At 43.0% G+C, this 21,095-nt stretch overlaps 1 protein-coding gene across 3 annotated transcripts in view; it reads left to right on the top strand.

Moving 5' to 3' along the window:
- Window positions 1-20,809, top strand: part of Creg2 (cellular repressor of E1A stimulated genes 2) — a 60,414-nt gene extending 39,605 nt beyond the window's left edge. Inside the window, exons 3-5 of one of the 3 annotated variants that reach the window (XM_008845882.2) lie at window positions 5,975-6,088; window positions 7,473-7,556; window positions 20,568-20,809. In XM_008845882.2, coding sequence (XP_008844104.1) covers window positions 5,975-6,088; window positions 7,473-7,556; window positions 20,568-20,682 — 313 coding nt within the window. In that variant the 3' untranslated portion in view covers window positions 20,683-20,809. Of the gene's footprint in view, window positions 1-5,974; window positions 6,089-7,073; window positions 7,184-7,472; window positions 11,198-20,567 lie in introns of those variants that run through there. The other 2 variants (XM_029569779.1, XM_008845883.2) reach the window with 2 other exon arrangements.
- The last annotated feature ends 286 nt before the right edge of the window (window positions 20,810-21,095 follow it).

The following is a 21,095-nucleotide window of genomic DNA, read 5'->3' as shown; positions in this document are numbered from 1 at the left end:
AGTCATAAACATAATACACTTTCCTGTGTTTTATCTTAAATATTGTAGAGTTTTGCTTTACACATTTAAATAAGTAATTCTATTTAGAATTGATTTGTCTACAGTGTGATATATAAGGATCTATTTTTTAATATTTTATTTACTATTTTTATTTTACATGGATGAGTGTATTGCCTACATGAGTGTAAGTGTGCCCATGTCGTGCAATACCAGGACAGAGGTCAGAAGAAGGCATTGGATCTCCTAGAACTGGAGTTACAGACAGTTGTTAGCCACCTTGCAGGTGGCTTGGAATAGAACCTGGGTCCTCTGTAGGAACAGCCAGTGCTCTTAACCACTGAGCCATCTCTCTAGTCCCATTAGGATCTTCTATATGGTCAAATTTTTCAACACTATTTATTGAATAATAAAACTTTACCTGCTGATTTCTCTTTCAAGCTTTGTCAAATATCAGATATCCTATATGAACAGGTCTATTTCTGGGCCTTTATATCTATTCCCTAGGCCTATCCCTGCATCAGCACACACTAACTACCTTAATGCATGTGGCTTTCCTAAGGCTCAGCAGCTGGCAGAGAAGGCCCTCTCACTTTGCTGCCCTTATTTATAAGGATTTTGTCTGTTGGACTTTTGCTTTCCATGTGATGCTTAGATTCACGACCCAGTCTGACTGACACATGCTACATGCATGGTGATGTAAAGGATCCAAAGTTAAAGTATAATGATGGTTACATAAGTCTGTGGATATACAAACAAACCCCCAGGACCCTTTAATAGGATGATTTTTATGCTTTGTACATGTTGTAGTTTGGATGTGAAGCATCCTCCACAGGCTCACTGTCTCAGTCCCTTACAGGTAGTATTATGTTGGAAGGAGATAGAAAATTTAGGGGTGGGCCTGGGTGGAGCAAGTTGTCACTGGGGATAGGCCCTGGAAAGATACCCCTGGCTTTCTCCTCCTGTCCCTTTCTGACTCTTGCCCATGCTGAAGTGAGACTGTTTGCTCCCCTGCACGCTTCCCACCATTGATATTCCATCTCCCTTTGGGCCACAGCCATGGAAACAGCAGATCCAAAGGCCCAAATAAACCTTTCCTCCCTTTAATTGTTTTACTTGGGTATTTTGTCACAGCAGTGAAAAATTGCTTTGCTTCTGTAGGGGTGTTGCTATGATAAAATCTGACTGTGGGTTAGAATCTTTTGGAACTACTTTGCAGGACAAATTTAGAAATTTGGGATTCAGTCTAGAGAAGCCCGAGAACACTGTGAACAAGGGCTTAGTGGATGATTCATGAGGCTCAGACCAGAATTTTGGTTAGAATGCAACAGCAAAGACTGTGCACATTTGATGTCAGGTGGGAGCAAGGACTTCCCTGAGAACTGACTATAGATTGTACGTGTTACACTGTGGTGAAGGTCTTTTCTATACTTCATCCAGGCCTGGAGATTTTGTAGGAGGCTAAATGTAAAGGTAGCAGACAATTGCCCTGGAAAAGGAGCTTTGAAGACAACCCAGCATTCAGGCTTTGCCATGTGTTTTTCTGGATGTTTTTAGTTAGATTTATAATGAGACTCAGGGGTGGGGGAGGAGAGCGGGAAGATTTGGGGAAACTTGATGTTTAGCAAGAAAAGACTCAGTTGTCAAATTTGGGGTAAAGAACATGGTGTTCCCAAACAGATTAGCCTTAGTAAAAGATATCATGGGCTGGAGAGGTGGTTCAGTTTTTAGTATATAGCTCTTGCAGAGGACCTGAGTTCAACACCCAGTTTGAGTGGTTCACAACCACCTGTAACTCCAGCTCCATATGCACTTGTACTCAAATGCATATATGCACACAAACACACATACACTAATTTAAAATAAAATAAATCTGTTTTTAAAAGCCACATACTCTGCATCAAGACAGCAGGAACGTGTCTAAAGGGCATCCAGGAACTGGCCAAACTCCACCCACTTCCAGCCTAAACGTGTAAAGGCATAAATTCATTTGAAAGACTTTGCTCAGAGAGGTAAACACCAGAGTCCCCCAAGAAATTCCTCCCCCAGGATTCATTTCACTCTGCTCAGCTGTATAGGTACTCAAGAGCTCACAAAGACTCAGTCCAAGAAGGACTGGATCCTCCTGGAGCTGGTGGCAGACCTTGACATGGTCTGCATGCATGCTGATTGTGCATGCACACAGAATGCAGGAATGCCGGTTCCATGGAAGCTTACACCCAGATTTCAAAGGAAAGTCTGGGAGGCCAAGCAATGTGTGGCATGGTTGGAATCCCTTCAGGCAGCCCCAGAGAGGGTAAGGTAAAATTTTAAGGATGAACTCAAAGCTGCAATAGAGACCATGGATGTCGCCAGGAACAGGAAACATCTGCCCAGGAAAGCCACAGGCAGCAAATAGAACCAACACAAAGGGAAGCCATGTGGGCTCCAAACATCAAGGCCATAGGATGTAAAGGGCTGACCAGGAGCATTAGCACTTACTTCACACTGCTGTGTGCTGTGGAGCTAGACATGGACCTACAGTCTTCAATGTTTACCTTGATAGGTTTTGATCTTACTTTCCTCCCATTCCTCCTTTCTGTGCCCCCAATTCTTCCTTTCTGAAATGGGAATGTTTACTCTGTGCCAATGTATAGTGTAAGTCTGTAACTTGCTAACAGAAGCTTATAGCTAAGTTTGCCTTGAGTTTCAGAAGAGACTTTGGACTTTAGCTTTTAAGCCATACTAGAACTGTTTAGACTTTGGGAAATATTGGAAGTATTGGACTAAATGCATTTTACATTATGGGATGACTATGAGCCTCTGAGGCCCAGGCAGAATGCCATGGTTTAGATATAAAATATACCCCACAGACTCATATGTGAAAGCGTGGTCCCCAACTGGCAGCAAAGTTTTGGCACCCAATGAAAACTCAGTAAGGCAGAGCTAGGGGAAGTAGATTAGGGACATGAGATATACCTTGTCACTGTCCCTTCCTCCTGTTTCCCTTTTTGCTTCCTGTCCACTGTTAAGTGAGCAGCCTTGCTCTATCCCGTGCTTGAGGCCCAAAGTAATAGAGCCAGCTGACAATGGACTGATCCCTGTGAAACCATGGGCCAAGGTAAATTCCTCCTTCCCCTAAGCTGTGCTCGGGTACATTGAAACGGTGATGAAAAACTGACTCATACTATATGCATTTGGAATTACAAATGTTTTCTTCCTATGAGGATGGCCCAGGCAATTTGGAGAATTTACTTATTTTTATTTTTATGTGTATGAGTGTTTTGCCTGCATGTATATAAGTGCATCATGTGTGTGCAATGCCCATGGAGGACAGAAGAGAGCATCAGATCCCCTGGAACTGAAGTTACAGGTGGCTGTGAGCTGCAATATGGTTATAGGAACTGAACCTGGGTCCTCTGCAAGAGCAGCCAGAGCTCTTAAGTGCTGAGCAGTTTCTTCACCACCCCCACCAGCCAATATTTTTATATTGGCTTATAGTACATATTAGATAGCTAGGTTTAGACTTAAACGTAGATATATACATATCTAGAGAAAAAGTTGTATCTGGAGCATGAAAATATAATTATAGATCAATTTTTAAATGGCAAACCATTTAACCCAACAGGAAAACAGGCAGGAAAAGAAAATCCAATGCACAATAAATACAGAAACATGTTTAGCTTCCTATACTATCAAGGAGATGCAGCAGAAACACTGCTGAAACCTTCAGCTGAGAAAATTTAGTCTGATAATATCTAGTGTCAGAGAGAATAAACAGCCACGGGATCATTCTTACTCAGAATATAAATTGCAAAAATACTTTGCAAAGCCAAAAAATAATACGAACCAACAGCACTCTCAAATATGTGCCCAGGGAGTCCTGTGCAGGAATGATTACTGCAGAATCATTTATAACCACAGCAAACTGAAAACGGGGCAACTAAAGTGGAATGAATAAATAAATTTGATAAATGTTTTTACCATAGGCTACTACACGGAAAACAAGGATAACTGAACCAGAACTCTATGCTGTCAACATGAATAGATCTTCAAAATAAACTTGGTAGAAAGCATAAGTTGCAGAAGGATTATGATTTGATAAATGTACATTATATTCAATATACAGAAAGCAAGACATCAGTTGATGCCTATACAAGTAATTAAATATAAAAACATGTGGTATAAGTGCACTAAATTAAAAGTACTATGGAAGGGAAATAGTAAACAGCATTGAGGTGCTGGGAACTTTGGTTGTAAATCTTCCTTAGAAAAAGAAATAGTGGGCAAAGGTTACAAAACTCTGAGATTTGCTAACAAAGTTGTGTGATGGGTATTATTAAAATAAGTCAAAATGGAGAGAGAGAGAGAGAGAGAGAGAGAGAGAGAGAGAGCCTTTCGAGGTTTGCTGATGGGACCGCCACACAGACACAATGTTAGGAATTGGAATATGCCCAAAGGAATGATTTTTGTCAAATCTAGCAAAACTTTTCAAGGTTTGAAAATTGCTAGAGTGATCAGGTTTACCTCCTGACCTGAATATACTGAATTTAAAAATTCTGCACCACTCAGGTTCACCACAGTTTTCAAGTGCTGAACTTGGTAAAAGTTCAAGGCTTTTCTTCACAGAATGCTGGTTTGGTCCTGTTGAGCCTTGGTTTTCTGGTATATACATCATTTTTGTTTTCCTTCCACCCCAGGACTCCCTATTTTCCAATATGTAGAGGACTATAGGGGTGATCTCCTCTCACAGCAGTCACAGTCAACACCCCTACAATAGCCACAGGAGCTTTCAGGTTGACAACTTGAAGAGCCAAGGCAAACTGTCGATTTTTAAGCTTAGATTGATGAAGTGTGGACAGCCATGTAGAAAAGTGATTGGAGGAAGGAGTCTGAGCTAATTGAGGAAACCCAGCAGGGCTGGGCCCAGGCTCTTCTGGGCTTCTCTGAGCAGCATTCCTTCCTGGACAGGGCCTTCCTGAATGGGTTTCTCATGATCTACTCATAGTTAGAGCTGAGGATTTCTTTGTGGACAGCGCTCAATACAGAAAAACAGGAGAAAGTTAGAGGACTACTTTTCGCTTTTATGGCTAGTTTAGGGGACAAGATGCCCTGACCATGTTATGCCAGAAACAGAGATGGACACATTTGTTATCTTCCCACAGTGTTCGAAGTTATTGAATAACAAATCCACAAGCTACATGTTGGTTGCAATTGCCAAGTAGTCACAATTTCCTTTGATAACTGGCCATTGGCAAGTAAGGGTTCTCTTAGTTCAATCTCAATTACTAACATTAACTCTCAGATCATACATTACATATCACATAGTAACTATATCCATGTGTAAAAATATGTACCCTGTAAAATGGATATGAAAGAGTTAAAGAGGCCTCACGGGAGGCAGAGGCAGAGGACCAAGATGTTAATAGTTACTGCAACTGGTTAGATATTAAGAAACACAGTTAAAGTTTGCTGAAGACATAGAGAGTAGAGCTGTGGGATCTCTGGGTTGAGCTGGACCGCAGGGCTTTGAGGCTGGGTCAGCTGCAGACACAGGACCATGGAGGAGAGGCTCAAGAACCAGTCAGGACAGATGGATAAGAAGCAATTCAAGAGGCTGTTTCAAGCAGTGGGTTGAAGCTGAGCTAAAACCCCAGGGACAGTCAGGAATTTTCTGCCTATGGGTCTCTTGAGACAGAGTGGGGTTGTCAGATAACAGGTCAGTGGGGGCCATCATCATCACAGTGTTAGGTATCCTCACCCTCACACCTCTCAGAGTTAACATCCTCTTTCAATAATGCCAAGCTGGGAACTGGCCTTCAGCAGAAAAGCCAAACTACCACAGCAACAAGAACAAAACCCATTCCCCAGGCATGCAGAGCCTCATCCAGAGTACTTCTGATGTACTGACTATTTTGTATTTTCAATAAAGTCCTCGGTATTTCAGGCTGATGCCCTGTCATTGCTTTCACATATGAAAAATGTTCTTCCTGTGCAGAAAAAACATCGTCGACCCAGAGGATCCCCGATGTGCCCGGTTAACACTCACTGGCCGAATGATCGTTGTGCCTCCTGAAGAAGGAGAATTCGCCAAGCAAGCCATGTTTTCAAGGTGTGAAGATGCTTTAAATAGGTTTGCTGAAATCCAGGTGTGCATGCGTATAAATCCAGCATTTTGGAGGCAGAGGCAAGAGGGTTGGGAGTTGAAGCCTGCCTGGGCTACATAGTGAGTTCAAGGCTAGCCTAAGCTACTTTGTGAGAGCTTGTCCATTTTTTTTAAATGGCAACAAAAATGGTTTGTCCCAAGATAGACAGTGATTGATCTATGCTGGCCCCTGCTGGCAACATGGCCAACCCCTGACCAGCTGCCACCGGTGTCGGTGGTGGATACAGAAGCCAGGCCGTCCACAGTGGATACTCCTGGAGGACACCCTGCATTGGTGTGGTTCAGGCACAATTCCCACGCATTCCAACCTTTGCCAATACCCCGCCTTGTAATGAAAGCAACTGAGCCTTCATAGCCATCAGTGCCCAAACAGTGCTCCAAAAATCTACTTAGCTCGATTTTCCTCTGTGTACAGCTAGGCTTTGAATTGTGTTTATAGCATCTTTAGACCTAAGGGAAATTTTTATTTTTATAAAATTAGAAAATATGGGGGGGGCTGGAAAGATGGCTCAGCAGTTAAGAGCACTGACTGCTCTTGCAGAGGACCCAGGCTCAATTCCCAGCACCCACCTGGCAGTTAACGACCCTCAGTAATTCCAGTTCCAGGGGATCCAACGCCCTCTTCTGACCTCCACAGGCATTGCATGATATGGGTGCATGTACACACATGCAGGCAATACACTTATACACATAAAATAAAAATAATAAAAAAATATTTTTAAAAATTAGAAAATAGGTGAACCGTGGCCCCTGCAGGAGAAAGCAGGCATCAATACAGCAGAGAGAAATGCAGAGTCTCTGTTCATGCTGGCTGGCTCTCAGCCTCCTGCGTAAATAGAAATCTCTCCATGAAGAGACACATTTCACATGCCCACTGTTCGTTACATCTCATATGAAAATGCACATGGCCTTTCCTGATGTTTCCTACTAGAAATCACCAGTATCCACTGAGCACTGGCCAGATGCAAATGTTCTATGTGAGTGTCCTGTTTGCTTGCCATAGAGCCCGTGATGCGCACCATCACTCTCATCACATGACAGGTAAGGAGACGGCCATGGGAGCAACCATAGCATCAGAGCTCATGGCCAATGGAACCAGAATTCAAACCAGCTCTAGAATTGAGCATTGAGCTACTTTGGTGTAGAGATTACAGCTTCCTGCCTTCCTAAGACTACTCCAGCCCCTGATGCCCACCTCTTCCACTTCTGACTCTGGCTCGGTTGAGCGGTTCTTGGCCCAAATCAGGCCTAGAGACTGGAGGTCCATGGCAGGCTGAGGTACACTCATCAATAAGAACAGGTTCACTGTAATCTCCCTTTGCTCCTGCAGGCATCCAGGAATGAGGAAATGGCCTCGACAGTATGAATGGTTCTTCATGAAGATGAGTATAGAACACATCTGGCTTCTGAAATGGTACGGAGGTATATCCGACATCTCACGAGAGGAGTATTTCAAAGCAGCTCCCAGAAAGGCCTGACAGACTAACACGGAAACTTAGGAGCTTTCATTCCAATGAAAACCTTTGAAAGTGAAGGAGCCAGGCAGCTCCTGACTGCTGTCTCTTTGTAGAAGGGTTCCTAGCCACCCTGTCATCCTATGGCAGAATGAGAGAGGATAAACAGGAAACCTCGGGCCAGACTTGAGATTCAAGTGGTCATTTGCAGATCCACAGTTCACACAGGTACTTCATATAGATAGCTGTTGTTTATGTTGTATTCAGTCCAGACACACCCATTTGGAAGTCACAGTTGTCAAAAATGAAACTGATAGTTGCTGTTCCGGTCTTTAAGAAAAAAAATTATGCCTGTACATGCAACGTCATTGCTTCATATTGTGAAAGCATAGTGTTGCTTTCTGTGTCAAAATCGGTGCCTTGAATCAAAGCTCATTGCATAAAAAGAGTTGAACATGAGGCACAGAGCAGGGCCTTGTGTTCAGGGGGATGGTGGAGAGCTTTTTATCTGAAGTTATTCATTATGTTACTGGATTGCCAATATATTCCTGAGTCACATTTGCTAGAATGTACTAATCGCTTAGGGAGCATTTTCCCCAGCTGTAACACGCAGGCAAAGTAAGAACATGCAGCTTTGTGCCCAGGCCTGCTCTGTGTAAGCAGTCTATGGAGGAATAACAACAGGAGTGGGAGAGCTTTGCCATCAAGCTTCCCAGATCCTCACTGCTCATGTTTCCAGCAGAAGCTGCCCTGTTCCGTGCTTGAGATGTGGCATACAACATAAGAAGCGCCTCTTTCCACATTGTGTACAGGGGACAGGGGAGAGAGCACAACAGAGAAAGCAAGGCAATTCTCATAAGAGAAGGCACTCTTCTGAAGGTCTTCTCCTTGCCCAACCCTGGACCAGTGCCTCAGTAGACATCGCCTCACTTAAGCCCTATACTCAGTAAGATGCATACCATCAGTGTCTCAGACAAAGAAACTGAAGCTCAGAGAGGGCCAGTCAGTATCCCAAGGTCAGAATCCTGAACTCACTGCACACAGTAGATGGATGCTACCTCCAAATGTTTACGTTTTGAGAATGAAAGTTACTGAAAAGCACAGGGACCATCCAGCCAGGGCTGTGATTGCAAAGGAGGATGACTAATCTTGCCCATAGATCATATGTCACTGCTGTGGACAGGGACCCTGGATTCTTAACTACAGATTTAAGTTTCTCTGCACATTATTTACAAGTACTAGACTGAAACTGTGTTCATACTTAAGGCCTACATGGACCAAAGTGCTCACCATCAAGGCCTTCATCACTGAAATCTGTAAAGGATCTAATAGTATCCAAGTTTTCTATCTTTCTGTAATGACTAGAAACTCTCTTTGATGGATTAGGTGTGTCGTATCACATAAAAATATACCAATACAGGAAATATACATTCTTCAGAAATATCAGTGGCTGTAATTTTAAAACATGAAGAGAGTTTGAGTTGTCAAAATACACTTAAGTACTTATTACTAAAAACCTAATGAGATGCACAATATTCTTTCATTCGATAAAAGGCAGTTCACAAGTGTCCCTAACAATGGCAATTTCTAATACATAATCATATGGTAGATTTTTTATGGTATTCCATATTTTCAGAGTTTAAAGTTATTGCTACTCCTAATTTAGAAGAAGGAAAATTAGAAAAACAAACTGCATGTTAAAAACTACATCATAAATCAGTCCCAGACTTTGATTCTTGACACATCATTTCCTCACAGTCCAGTTTTACCAGTAAGTAAGACTGTTAGCTGGTATAATCGGGTTCCATCTAGTTCGTTGAGAGTCCCTGATGCTTCAAAGGGCTTTGAAGAGTGGGTTCCATTTGTAGCCACTAATTTGTTTATCAGCTACTTATCAAAGTTAGAGGAAATGAAATCTCAACAGGCCAGACAATAAGAACAACATTGAAAACTCACAGGTTTGAGTCTAATGGGCCCAGTTCAGACAAATTTGTTTTTGGAAAATTTCCAGTAATTCACACTGAATTAAATTTTTAGGACTGACCTGGAAGTTCTAGACATGGCAATAAAGCAAGGAAAAAATATTAAATGCATAAAATTGGAAGGAAGAAAGAAAAGTGTCCTTGTTTATAGATGACATAGTTGTCTACATAGAAGATTCCAAATAATCTACTTTTTAAAAACTTCAACAAACCTAGAAGTAGTCGGTACAGCAAGGTCTCAGAATTACAAGATCAGTGCACAACACTTAATCACATTTCCATGTACTAACAACAAATATGAAAACTAAAATTTAAAACCCTATAACATATACAGTCACTCCAAAGAAAATTAAATACTTGGGGTATAAAGTTAGCAAAACATGCAGAGGATTTTTATGATTTGAAAAAATTTAATGCTAGCAAAAGAAATCAAGCACTTAAACAAATGAGAGATACCATATTCATGGATTGGTAGGCACAAAATAATGAATGATGTCAATTCTTCTAAACTGAACTCTTGGTTTAATACGGTTTTTACAAAAATCCCAGCAAAGTTAGTAAACACATAAAATTTTACTATAAAAGTTATATTATGGAATGGCAGTGTGTCTCAGTGTTCTGGCATTTGTCTGATATGCACAAAGCCCTATTACAATCCCAAGCACCACAAAAAATTAGTTATAGTCCAAGATTTGCAGTCTTTGGAACAGTTAACACAATCATAAAAGAAGAATCAAGTAATAGAAATCATTTGACCCAATGGAAACATTTGTTATATATCAACAATACTCAAAACAATTTGCTATTGATGGAGGCATGGACATGAAGATCTATGGAATGAAACAGAGAGTCTACTGATAGACCCATAGAATATGCTTAACTGGTTTTTTACAAAGGTGTGAAAGCCATTCAGCATGAAGAGGGCAGTCTTTAACAACTACGCTGAAGCATGTGGGTATCCATAGCAAACCCTGGGCTAACCTCAGACCTTACACAAAAACTAAGCCAAAATAGCTTATATCTATAAATATAAAATGTAAAGTTATGAAACTATAGAAAGAAACAGAAAATCTTTAGAACCAATTTAAAAGTTTTGTTCTGCAAAAGACTCCATTAAGAAAATGGGGCAGGCGGGGGAGCAACATAGTGACAGAAAATATTTGCAGACTGCATATCTGACAGAATGCTGAATCCAGACTATGGACATTATATATTCTCAAATACTAGAATAAGTATCTACTCTCAATATGTATCTAAACTCAATAGTTTTTAAAATCCAATTAGAAAAACAGGATAGGAGAGACCATTTAGTTCACTGCAGAGAATCCACAAATGACAAATAAATGCATGAGAAGAGACCCCAGGGAACTGAAAACTAAAACCGCAATGAGTCACCACTTCACACTACCCGAAACAGCTAAAAGAAAGAAGCCTGAGAACATCAAATGCTGGCAAGGACGTAAAGGAAGCAGATCAGCCATACACTGCAACTGGGAAATAAATGCAACAGCCACTAGGAAGCTATTGGGCAATTTCCTTAAAATGTAAACACGTGGGGCTGGAGGGATGGCCCAGCAGTTAAGAGCACGGGCTTCTCTTGCAGAGGACCCAGGTTCAATTCCCAGAACCCACATGGTGGCTAACAACCATCTGTACCTCCAGTTCCAGGGGATCCAACACCCTTTGGCCTCCTCGGGCATTGCCTGACATAGGTGCACTTACATACACGCAGGCAATACACTCATACACATAAAATAAAAGTAATAACTTTTAAAGTCTAAACACGCAACTGCCATTCTGACCAGCAGTGGATACCAGACATGGATCCCAGAGAAGTGAAAACTTATTTTCCCACAAAGGCTTTTACATGATGAGGCTGGCAAGATGTAAAGACACTAGCCACATAAGCCCAATGACCTGAGTTCAATCCCCAGAACCCACCTGAAGGTCTGGAAAGAGATAACTGACTCCACAAAGTTGCCCTCTAACATACACACACACATGTTGTGGCATGCACATGTGGCAATGGCACACACAATAAAAAGAATACGCTATATATGAATTATCTATAATATTAAAAAACTGGAAAAAGATAGGTGTCTTTTAATCTGGTGAGTGGTAAAATAAATTGTGGTACATCTATACTGTGGAATATTACTCAGCAATATAAAGGAGATAATTATTGATGCAAGCATAACTTGGATGAATCTGCAGAAAATTATGCTGAGGGATGAATGCCAACTATAGAGTGTTCACAGTATGAAATTCCATTCACATGACATTCTGAAATGCAAAATTATAAGAATGGACAATACATCAGGTGTTGCCAGGAAAGACGATGCAGAGCAAACAGGTTCCCGTGACTAAAGGACAACACAGCAGATCCTTGTCGTGATGGAAGACTTCTGCATCTTGACCAAGTCAGTATTAAATGGGGGAAAATGAACACAGGATTTCTTTTTTTACTATTATTATTTTTTTAGACAGGGTCTCACCATGTAGCCCTGGTTGACCTTGAATTCACAGAGATCCACCTGCCTCTGCCTGCCCAGTGCTAGGATTAAAGGCATATACTACCACACTCAACTCTCTGTCTTAAAACTGTATCTGAATCTTTAGTGATCTACAACTGTCTCAGAATCTACAATTGCCTCAGACAGAAATCTTTAATGTGAAAGAGACGTAAGCTTCACTTAACGCATTTATGCTATTTCGTTTGTTGGTCCCTAAAAATGAACTGAGCTAGTGCCAAAACCTACCAGAAAGGAGACTTTTTTTTCATTAACCAATAATAAACACATTTGTTAAAGAGACATAATTCTTCTTTAAGTTTTTTTTAATGTAATCAATTTAACACTGAATGCAACTTAATAAGAATCTGGTAGGGACTGAGGTATAGCTCAGTAGAGAACTTAGTTTAGCATGCAAACGGCACTGGGTTTTGCCCCAGCACCATAAAAAAGAAAATCGGACAAATGTGCTGTGTAGATTTCCTGTGGACACTTAGAAGAGAAAATGTCTTCAAGTTTCTGATGTAAACATGTCAAGTAAGCAGAAGGTGTATATAAGTAACCAAGTCTGCAAATAATGATTTCCATTGGTATTTATACAAGGATACAAGGATATTCCCAGGAGTCATCCTCGCCTTCTGGGGTAGGGGATTCCTCTTTGGTTTCTGCTAAAAAGCTATTGAAGCAAATCCAGCACCCTGTGTCTTTCTTTAGTGTAACCTCCCACATCTGTGATGCTGGTGCCCAGTGCGATCCTGTGGGCACTTATTTCTGAATACCCTGCATCTATTGACTTTATAATTTAGGGTTGAACTGTATTTCTAAAATTTTCCCCTGAAGTCTGTATTTCATTTTTAATAATATAGCTGTCAAATGCTGAGGAGTTTATTCGAGATAAAACTTCTCTAGAAGAATTTATTGATACTTATTTGACTGCAATAGCAAGTCATTTATGGAAAATTAAGTTGTAATGGTTGTGATTTGTTTGTACTGTGTAATGCATGTGGAGCATAAAGTCTGTTTTCAAACTAGTTATGTCTGTTTGGCCAAAGACTATTTCATTCTTGATACGGTTTCTGTGCTTGACTGTGCCATCCTAAATAAATTAGGATATTTATATATAATCTTTTCACATGATATTATAAATTAGCATTATTAGATTTCTAAGAAAAGTAGAGACTACTGCAGTGAATCAGCACATAAACTTCCAAGAGAAAGAATGAGCTGGGTGACTTTGGTTATGAATTTTTTTCTAGTGAGGCTGATTTTGCTGTTTTGCACAGACTGCTCTCAAACATCTAGGCTCAAGCATCCTCCTGCCTTTGCCATGATGCTCACTATCGGGACTGGCTGTTAGGATTTTATGAGGATCTGAGTTACATGAGTTTTATCTGCAGACTTAGAAATGCTGTTGTCAATTTCAGCACAGATGAGGGAGGAATTCAGGAGGCCCCACCTCTAACTGAGGAGCTAATGAAAGTTGACTGCTGATGGGGAGAGAGAATCATTCTTATCTGGGGGTTTGGCCGTTGGTAGGTGACTCACACTCCAGTGCGTGACCCCATGTCCATACACATATAGGCAGTACTAAGCGGGCTTAGTGGGTTATTTTTTTAAATAAGAGAAGGGCACATGAAGTTAGGGGATGGACATGTGGGGGAAGATCTGGCGGAAGTGGGAGAGGGGAAATGAAGGAGCGGAAATAATCATATTTCACTATGTACATGTAGGAAATTCTTAAAGAATTAAAAAAGAAATTCTACTGCAGCCATACTTTAGGGTTCCAACCCTTGAAATAATTAATGGGTTTGTTGTTGTTGTTCTAATATTGTGTGTGTGTCTCTAGGGTATACAGACTTGTTTGTATAGGCACGTATGTACATAGGTGTCCAGGCACGGACATATGAGGGCCAGAAGGCATCGGTGTCTTCCTCTATCACTCTCCACCTTAATTTTTTAATAAAATTGTGTGTGTGTGTGTGTGTGTGTGTGTGGTGTATTCACATGTGTAGGCAGGCATGCACACATGGGCCTGCACACAGAGGCTGAAGGAGGACATCAGTGTCCTGCTCTATCATGTCCCACCTTATCCACCTGAAACAGGGTCTCTCTCTGAACCTGGAGTTCAGTTAGCAGCCAGCTCCAGGCTTAAGGTCCTGAGCACAGTCACACCTGTTTTTTGTTGTTTTGTTTTGTTTTTGCTTTTTGAGGAAGGGTTTCCCTGTAGCCCCAGATGGCCTGGAACTCACGATGTAGACCAGGCTGGCTTTGAACTCACAGAGATTTGCCTTGCCTCTGCCTCCCAAGTGCTAGGATTAAAGGAATGTGCCGCCTACCCAGCCTCACACCTGGTTTTTTATGTGGGTGCTAGGGATTTGAACTCAGATCATCATACTTGCCCAGCAAGTGCTTTTACCAGCTGATCCATCTCCCTAGCTCCCTGAACATTAATATTTTATTTATTATTTTTATTTTATGTGTATGAGTGTTATGCCTGCATGTAAGTGCACCCATGTTGTGCAATGCCCTCTGAGGATAGAAGAGGGCGGTTGGATCCCCTGGAACTAGAGTTATGGACAGTTGTTAGCTACCATGTGGTTGCTGAGATTTGAACCCGGGTCTTCCGCAAGAACAATCAGTGTTCTTAACTGCTGAGCCATCTCTCCAGCCCCACACATTATTTTATTATTATGATAATGATGATTATTACTATTAATTTATATTTTTTGAGATAGGGTCTCCCTATAGCCCCAGCTGACCTGAAACTCACTATGTAGACCAAGTTTGGCCTTGATCTCACAGAGATCCTCCTGCCTCTGCCTCCCAAGTGCTGGGATTAAAAGTATGCACTTTAAGCCGGGCATGGTGGGGCAAGCCTTTAACCTCAGCACTCAGAAGGCAGAGGTAGGCAGATCTCTGTGAGTTCGAGGCCAGTCTGGTCTATATAGTAAGTTCCAGGCCAGTTGGAGCTACAGGGAGACCCTGTCTCAAAAAAACCAAAAGAAAAAGTATGGGCCTTATTAGGTTTTTTTTTTTTTTTTTTCAGTCTTTAGCCCCAGCTGGCCTGGATTTGCTATGGAGACCAGGCTGGCCTCAGACTCACAGAGATCTGCCTGCCTCTGCCTCCCAAGTACTGGGATTAAAAGTGTGCACCACCACGCAAGTTCTCTCACTGAACCTAGAACTCGTCACTTTGATTAGGCAGACTTGCCAAAGAACTCCAGAAATCCGCCCATCTCTGCCTACCCAGCACTGGAGTTAGAGTTGTGTACCTCCACACCCCACTTCTACATAAAAGCTGGAGATTCAAACTCAGGTCCTCATGCTTATAAAGCAGACATTCTAATGACTGAGTAATCTCTCCAGGCCCCATATTTACTGTTTTTAGTACAACTGCTATTCCTAGAGTCCATGGCTAGGAAAAGAACTTGTTTTATAGATGGAACAACAACAACAAAAAGACATCTGAGGGTCACACAAGAGTGTGGCAAAAAATGACAGTGTCCATGAAAGCGATCCATCATGGAAGGTGGCTGCTTCTGCAAACTACTCACCAACACCTCTGCTTGGAGTGACAAACCCCAGCCCACTCCAGAGGGCTGTGGGACTTCTAGCAGCATGATTAGGAAAGTCTTTCCAAACCCAGGTTGGTTGGTCCCTTCCTCACTTCCTCCTCAGCCCCCAAGCCCTTGGCCACACTGTGGAGCAGGCCCTCTCCAGAACTGCTCTCTCTGACCACTCATCCAGACTCCTCCTCCTCCCATCTATCCAGTGTTTTATTTCCTGTTGCCCGAGCAGGGAGGCTCTTCTGTCCCCTCTCCTGAGGAGAAGGTTAGCAACAGCAGAGCAATGCTACAGTAGAAAAGAAGCCCACAGCCCTGCCCACAAGACACTACATTTTATGAACAATAATAGACCTCAGCCTGTGGACCTGGTGGGCCATCAGTTCAGCAGACATCCTCAGCATCTTTTGTTTCCAGTAACACACCCCAGCCCCAGATAAACTCTGTGTTCATCTCTGTACCGAACTGTATTCACAAGGATTGGCTCCTGCTTTAAACCTGAAGTCCACATCTGGATATCCCCCATACCGCTCTCCTACCACTGTCTCCCATTCTTTCCCATCAGGTCCTCAAGGAATTCCCTAGGGGGCAGTAGCCCCTTCTCCTGTGGAATGACTCTGTATATAGGCAGAGCAAGGATGGGTTTATACACAGGGGTGAAGCAGGTGCAGGAGATAAAAGGAAGATGTGGTTGGGGGTTGGAAGAGTGGCTGGTGGACTATATTGTGGGAACTAAGGGAAGTATCAAAACTGAAAAGAAAAGAAGGGAGGGAGGGGAGGGGAGGGAAGGGGAGAGGAGGGGAAGAGAGGAGAGGAGAGGAGAGGAGAGGAGAGGAGAGGAGAGGAGAGGAAAAAGCATTAAGGATTTATTTGTGAATGAGCAGAAGGATTCTAATGGAGGATGTGCACCAGGTGTGCATGAAGAGGCGGGTGCTTTTACAAGCAAATGCCATAAATTACTTGGATACAAGGTTCACTAGTATTGGAGACTCAGGCAGGAGTTGACATTAGCTCCCTGGAGGAGGCACCCTTGGGAAAGCCATCTATCCCAATATTGCAGTCACACAGCCATTGAACAAACTTGATCAGAGGAACCTGTACCTAGTGTGTGGCATGCAAAGCCCAGGAAGTGGGAAGGACACTCTGGTCTGGTACTTAAGAAGTCCCTGATAGGACTGAAGAGCACAGTGGTTAAGAGTACTAGCTGCTCTTGCAGAGGACCCAGGTTCAGTTCTTAGTACTAATATACATAAATTAAAAGAAATTTTTAGAAAGTCCTTGAGACACACACACGCACACACACGCACGCACACACATACACACACACACACACACACACACCCCATGTTTCCCATATCTGAGTTCTACTCAGATAAGCATGGCTTCATCTTGGTTGCAGCAGTTTTCGCAGAAGGAGAGAAGTCAGCGTGCCAGGAAGCAGCTGTGCAATAAGAAACTGGCTGAGGGGCTGGAGAGACAGCTCAGCGGTTAAGAGCACTGACTGCTCTTGCAGAGGACCCAGGTTTGAGTCCCAGCACCCACATGATGGCTAACAATTGTCCATAACTTCAGTTCTAGGGGGTCCGATGCTCTCTTCTGATCTTCCCAGGCATCTCACAACACAGGTGCACTTACACATATGCAGGCAATATACTCATACACATAAGATAAAATAAAAAATAATAAAAATAAAATATTGTTTAAATTGTATAAGAAATCAGCTGGTCAAGAAACTGAGCATAGCTTGGAGCAGCTGTGGTGGGGGCCTGCACCCATATGCGGAAATCCAGAGCACTGGAACCACGAAGATGTGGGAACAGTGGGGTGATGGGGAGGATAGTGGCTGGGGTCAGAGCAGAAGGTAGGCTGCTACCTGCTAGGCGAGGCCGATCAGAGCTGGGGAGCACCCACGCCCTGCCATCTACTCACCAGCTTTTACTAAGGGTACTGTGGTGCCTTGAGCTTTACAGATGAAGATGGTTTGTTTTGTTCACCTGGGAAAATAATGATTTGGGTTTCTTTAGCTATTGTTTTTATTTGATTTGGTCTCAATTTTTGGAGACAGGCTGGCCTGGAACTCACTTTGTAGCTGAGGGCGACTGTGAATTTCTGATCATCCCTATGGGATTACAGGCAACCACACCCAGTTTATGTGGTGCTGGAGATCAGACCCAGGGCTTCTTGTATTCGAGACAAGCACTCTATCAACTGAGTTACATTCCCAGTCTCAGGAATAATACTTTGTAAAACACTGCTAAGAACTATGGGAGGCTGTTGTTTGCGACTCAGCCTCCACAATGGGCCTCAACAGACCAGGATAAAAATCAAGATGGAGTCACAAATGCCAGAGTGCTGTATCACCATGCTGAAACTAAGGTGTTTATCTCACCTGAGAAACCAGGATCAGAGAGTATTATGTGTTGAAACAGAAATGTCCCCGTGGGCTCATGTTTTGAACATTCAGTCCGCAGCTGTCAATGCTATTTGGGAAGATCCTGAAACTTTGAGGGGTGGGGCCTAGTGGGCAGAAGTACAGCACTAGGATTAGTGTCGTGGTTAGCCTCAGCTTGTCAGATGTGGTCACAGCCACGCAAGAGTGACACACATGCAAACAGGAACCCCGTGTTTCACAGACCAGTTTCAGCTGGCATGGTACTAAATTTCTTTGTGCCTTAAGCCTTACACCAAAAAAAAAGGTGACCTAAAGTAGTCTAGCAGGAACCAGTTTTATGTTTTTGTTCTGTCTGTCTCCCTGTCCTGACCTCACAAGGAAAACAACTGAAATGACCGTTCTGCTCTGTGTTCTCTGTTTTTGCTTTCCTTGGTGTTTATCCATAAAACCATCCTCCTCTCAGCTGGTTGGAACTCCTAGCCTACTGAGTGTCTTCTCCAATTCTAGATATTAAGATAAAGTCAATTATGAGCTTTAAATTTGTCTTTTTGGCCTTTGACAGCACTAACAAGGCTTTGAGACCGAGATGACTTGGATTCGTTGCTTGTTGCAAATGTGAAGGGTTACTTGGTACCTCAGGTTTTTCCTGTGCAAAATGGGATTATCATCATGTGTACCTGGCTCGCCATGAGGGTTAAGGAAATGACTGTATTGTATCAGTTCTCATCTTTACACAGCACAGAAGCTCTTTGCCCCCTTGGCAAGAGCGGGAGCTATTTGATGCAGCTGATTTCACCTCTTCTTTCTCTGCCCCCCCCCCTTACCTTCTTGATGTCTCACTGAAGTCTCTATTCTCCTGACCACTTCCAGACAGACTGCTGAGCCTCTGGGAGTCTGACAATTTCCCCCAGCTTCCAAACCCAGAGACCTTACAAGGATGAGGCAAAGAATTGCTGCGCCACCTGGTGGCTGACTATGGGAACTTCACGTCCTCAGAACGACCGCCCTGGCCCACCGCCCACTGCCTCCCCCCAAGCCAGGAGAAAAATAGTGAGCCCAAGAGACACCTGCCGTGAATTGGCTATGGTGTACAGTGGACACACACCAAGTTCTCCCCCTTTGTAAATACACCCATATAAGTATTTTCCTGAGCAGGGTGGATTTACAGAGCATGAAACCTCTATGGTAATATTTCTTTTTCCTTTTTTCTTTTCTCTTCCTCTATCTCTCCTCTCCTCCTCTCTCTTTCCACCTCTCCTCTCTCCACCTCTCCTCCTCCTCGTGTTTGTCCCCATCCTGTTCTCTCTCTCTCTCTCTCTCTCTCTCTCTCTCCACCTCCACACATTACATGCACACGTGTCTACAGAGAATATGGTCCAAGACCTCTAGAAGGTGCCTGAAATCATGAACAGAACAAATCTTGCAGCCTCTCTCTCTCTCTCTCTCTCTCTCTCTCTCTCTCTCTCTCTGAAAGGGTCTCCCTGTGTAGTGCTGGCCTGGAACTATAATCCTCCTGCCTTACCCCATTGAATATTGACATTATTGGAGCACTATTTTGTTTATTTTTAACATTTTATTTATTATTTTTATTTAATGTGCTTGAATGTATTACCTGCAAGTATATAAGTGCACCCGTGTCATACAGTACTCTCAGAGGGCAGAAGAAGGCAGCAGGTCCCCTGGAACTGGAGTTACTGATGGTTTTTAGCTATCATGTGGATGCTGTGAACTGAACCCAGGTCCTCTGCAAGTACAGTCAGTGCTCTTAACCACTAAGCCACCTCTCCAACCTGGGACTGCTATTTTAAAAATCATTTACAGCAGTTACTGTAGGTTTTTCATATCTGCCCTGCAAGAGAGGAAATACTTTAGCCTTTACATGAGGACCTTGAGGCTCAGCGAGGTCACAGCCCATGACCTGGAAGTTTCAGGAGGCTGAGCAAGTATTAAACCCCAGCTAGACTTGGACTCTTTCCCTCCTTTCAATGCTTTGGGGCTTTCAGGAAGAAGCCCCACAGGTCTGTGTTCCTCTCCTTGGGTTTCCTTTCTCTTCCTTCATCCTCAGCAACCCTGGCAAAGTCACCACAGGCCCCACCTGGAGAGTGACTGTCCCGGGCTCCAGGAGGAGCTACTTACAGAAGATGACAAGGGCCACAAAACAGTTAGCTGTGCACCAGGCCTGGCACAAAGCCTTGATGAGCAGTGTTCGCCCAGGCCTCACCTGTGCAGGAGGCCTCATGTTCTCTGTAACTGCCAAGTGAGAACCATAAAGCTGACAAATGGTGGCACCTCCAGGATACTCAGAAATCCACGTCCCTGCTCTGAACTGTCACCCAATAGGCATACCCAGGCTCACTGATGCCTTCAGTACCATTGCAAGTCAAATTTTGATTTTAACACCAGCATACTCAAAAGAACAATACTCGATATGGGCTCATGGTGGCCTCCAGCTCAAGGCAGGAGCTTGTCCCACTCCTAGCCCTTCTTCCCATTTGGATCTTTTGTTTTTCCTGTTTCATCACAGTTGCCATCTTGACACACCCGGGAACAAGGAATCTCAACTGAGGAATTTTCTCCATCAGACTGACCTATGGCTGTCTATGAAGCTATCCCTGAGCAGGTGGGTTTGGTCTATATAAGAAAAGAGCCTGACCAAGCCCAAGAGAAGAAAGCCAGTAAGCAATGTTCCTCCACAGTCTCTGCTTCCTGCTGTGAGTGCCACCCCTGGCTCCCTTCATGATGAACTGTGAGCTATAATCCAAATAAACCCTTTCCTCTCCAAGTTGGTTTTGGTCAGTGCTTTATCACAGCAACAGAGAAGCAAATAGAACATGTTCCACAAACATCATATAGATAATTCTCAGCATTAAATCTATTTTTACTTGAAATATCTCACATTTCTACTTTCTTGTTAGGCACTGACATGCTCATCTAGCATAACAAATTTTCATGGCATTGATCTTTGGGGTGAACGCTGGGGGTGTAACTCCAAGCACTTTACATGTCAGGCAAGTACTGCGTACCGGTGAGCTAAACCCCCAGCCTGACACTG

Source organism: Nannospalax galili, unplaced genomic scaffold, assembly GCF_000622305.1.
Source record: "Nannospalax galili isolate Female #2095 unplaced genomic scaffold, S.galili_v1.0 scaffold182, whole genome shotgun sequence".
Classification (NCBI taxonomy): domain Eukaryota; kingdom Metazoa; phylum Chordata; class Mammalia; order Rodentia; family Spalacidae; genus Nannospalax; species Nannospalax galili.
This window is presented reverse-complemented; position numbering and strand designations above follow the sequence as displayed.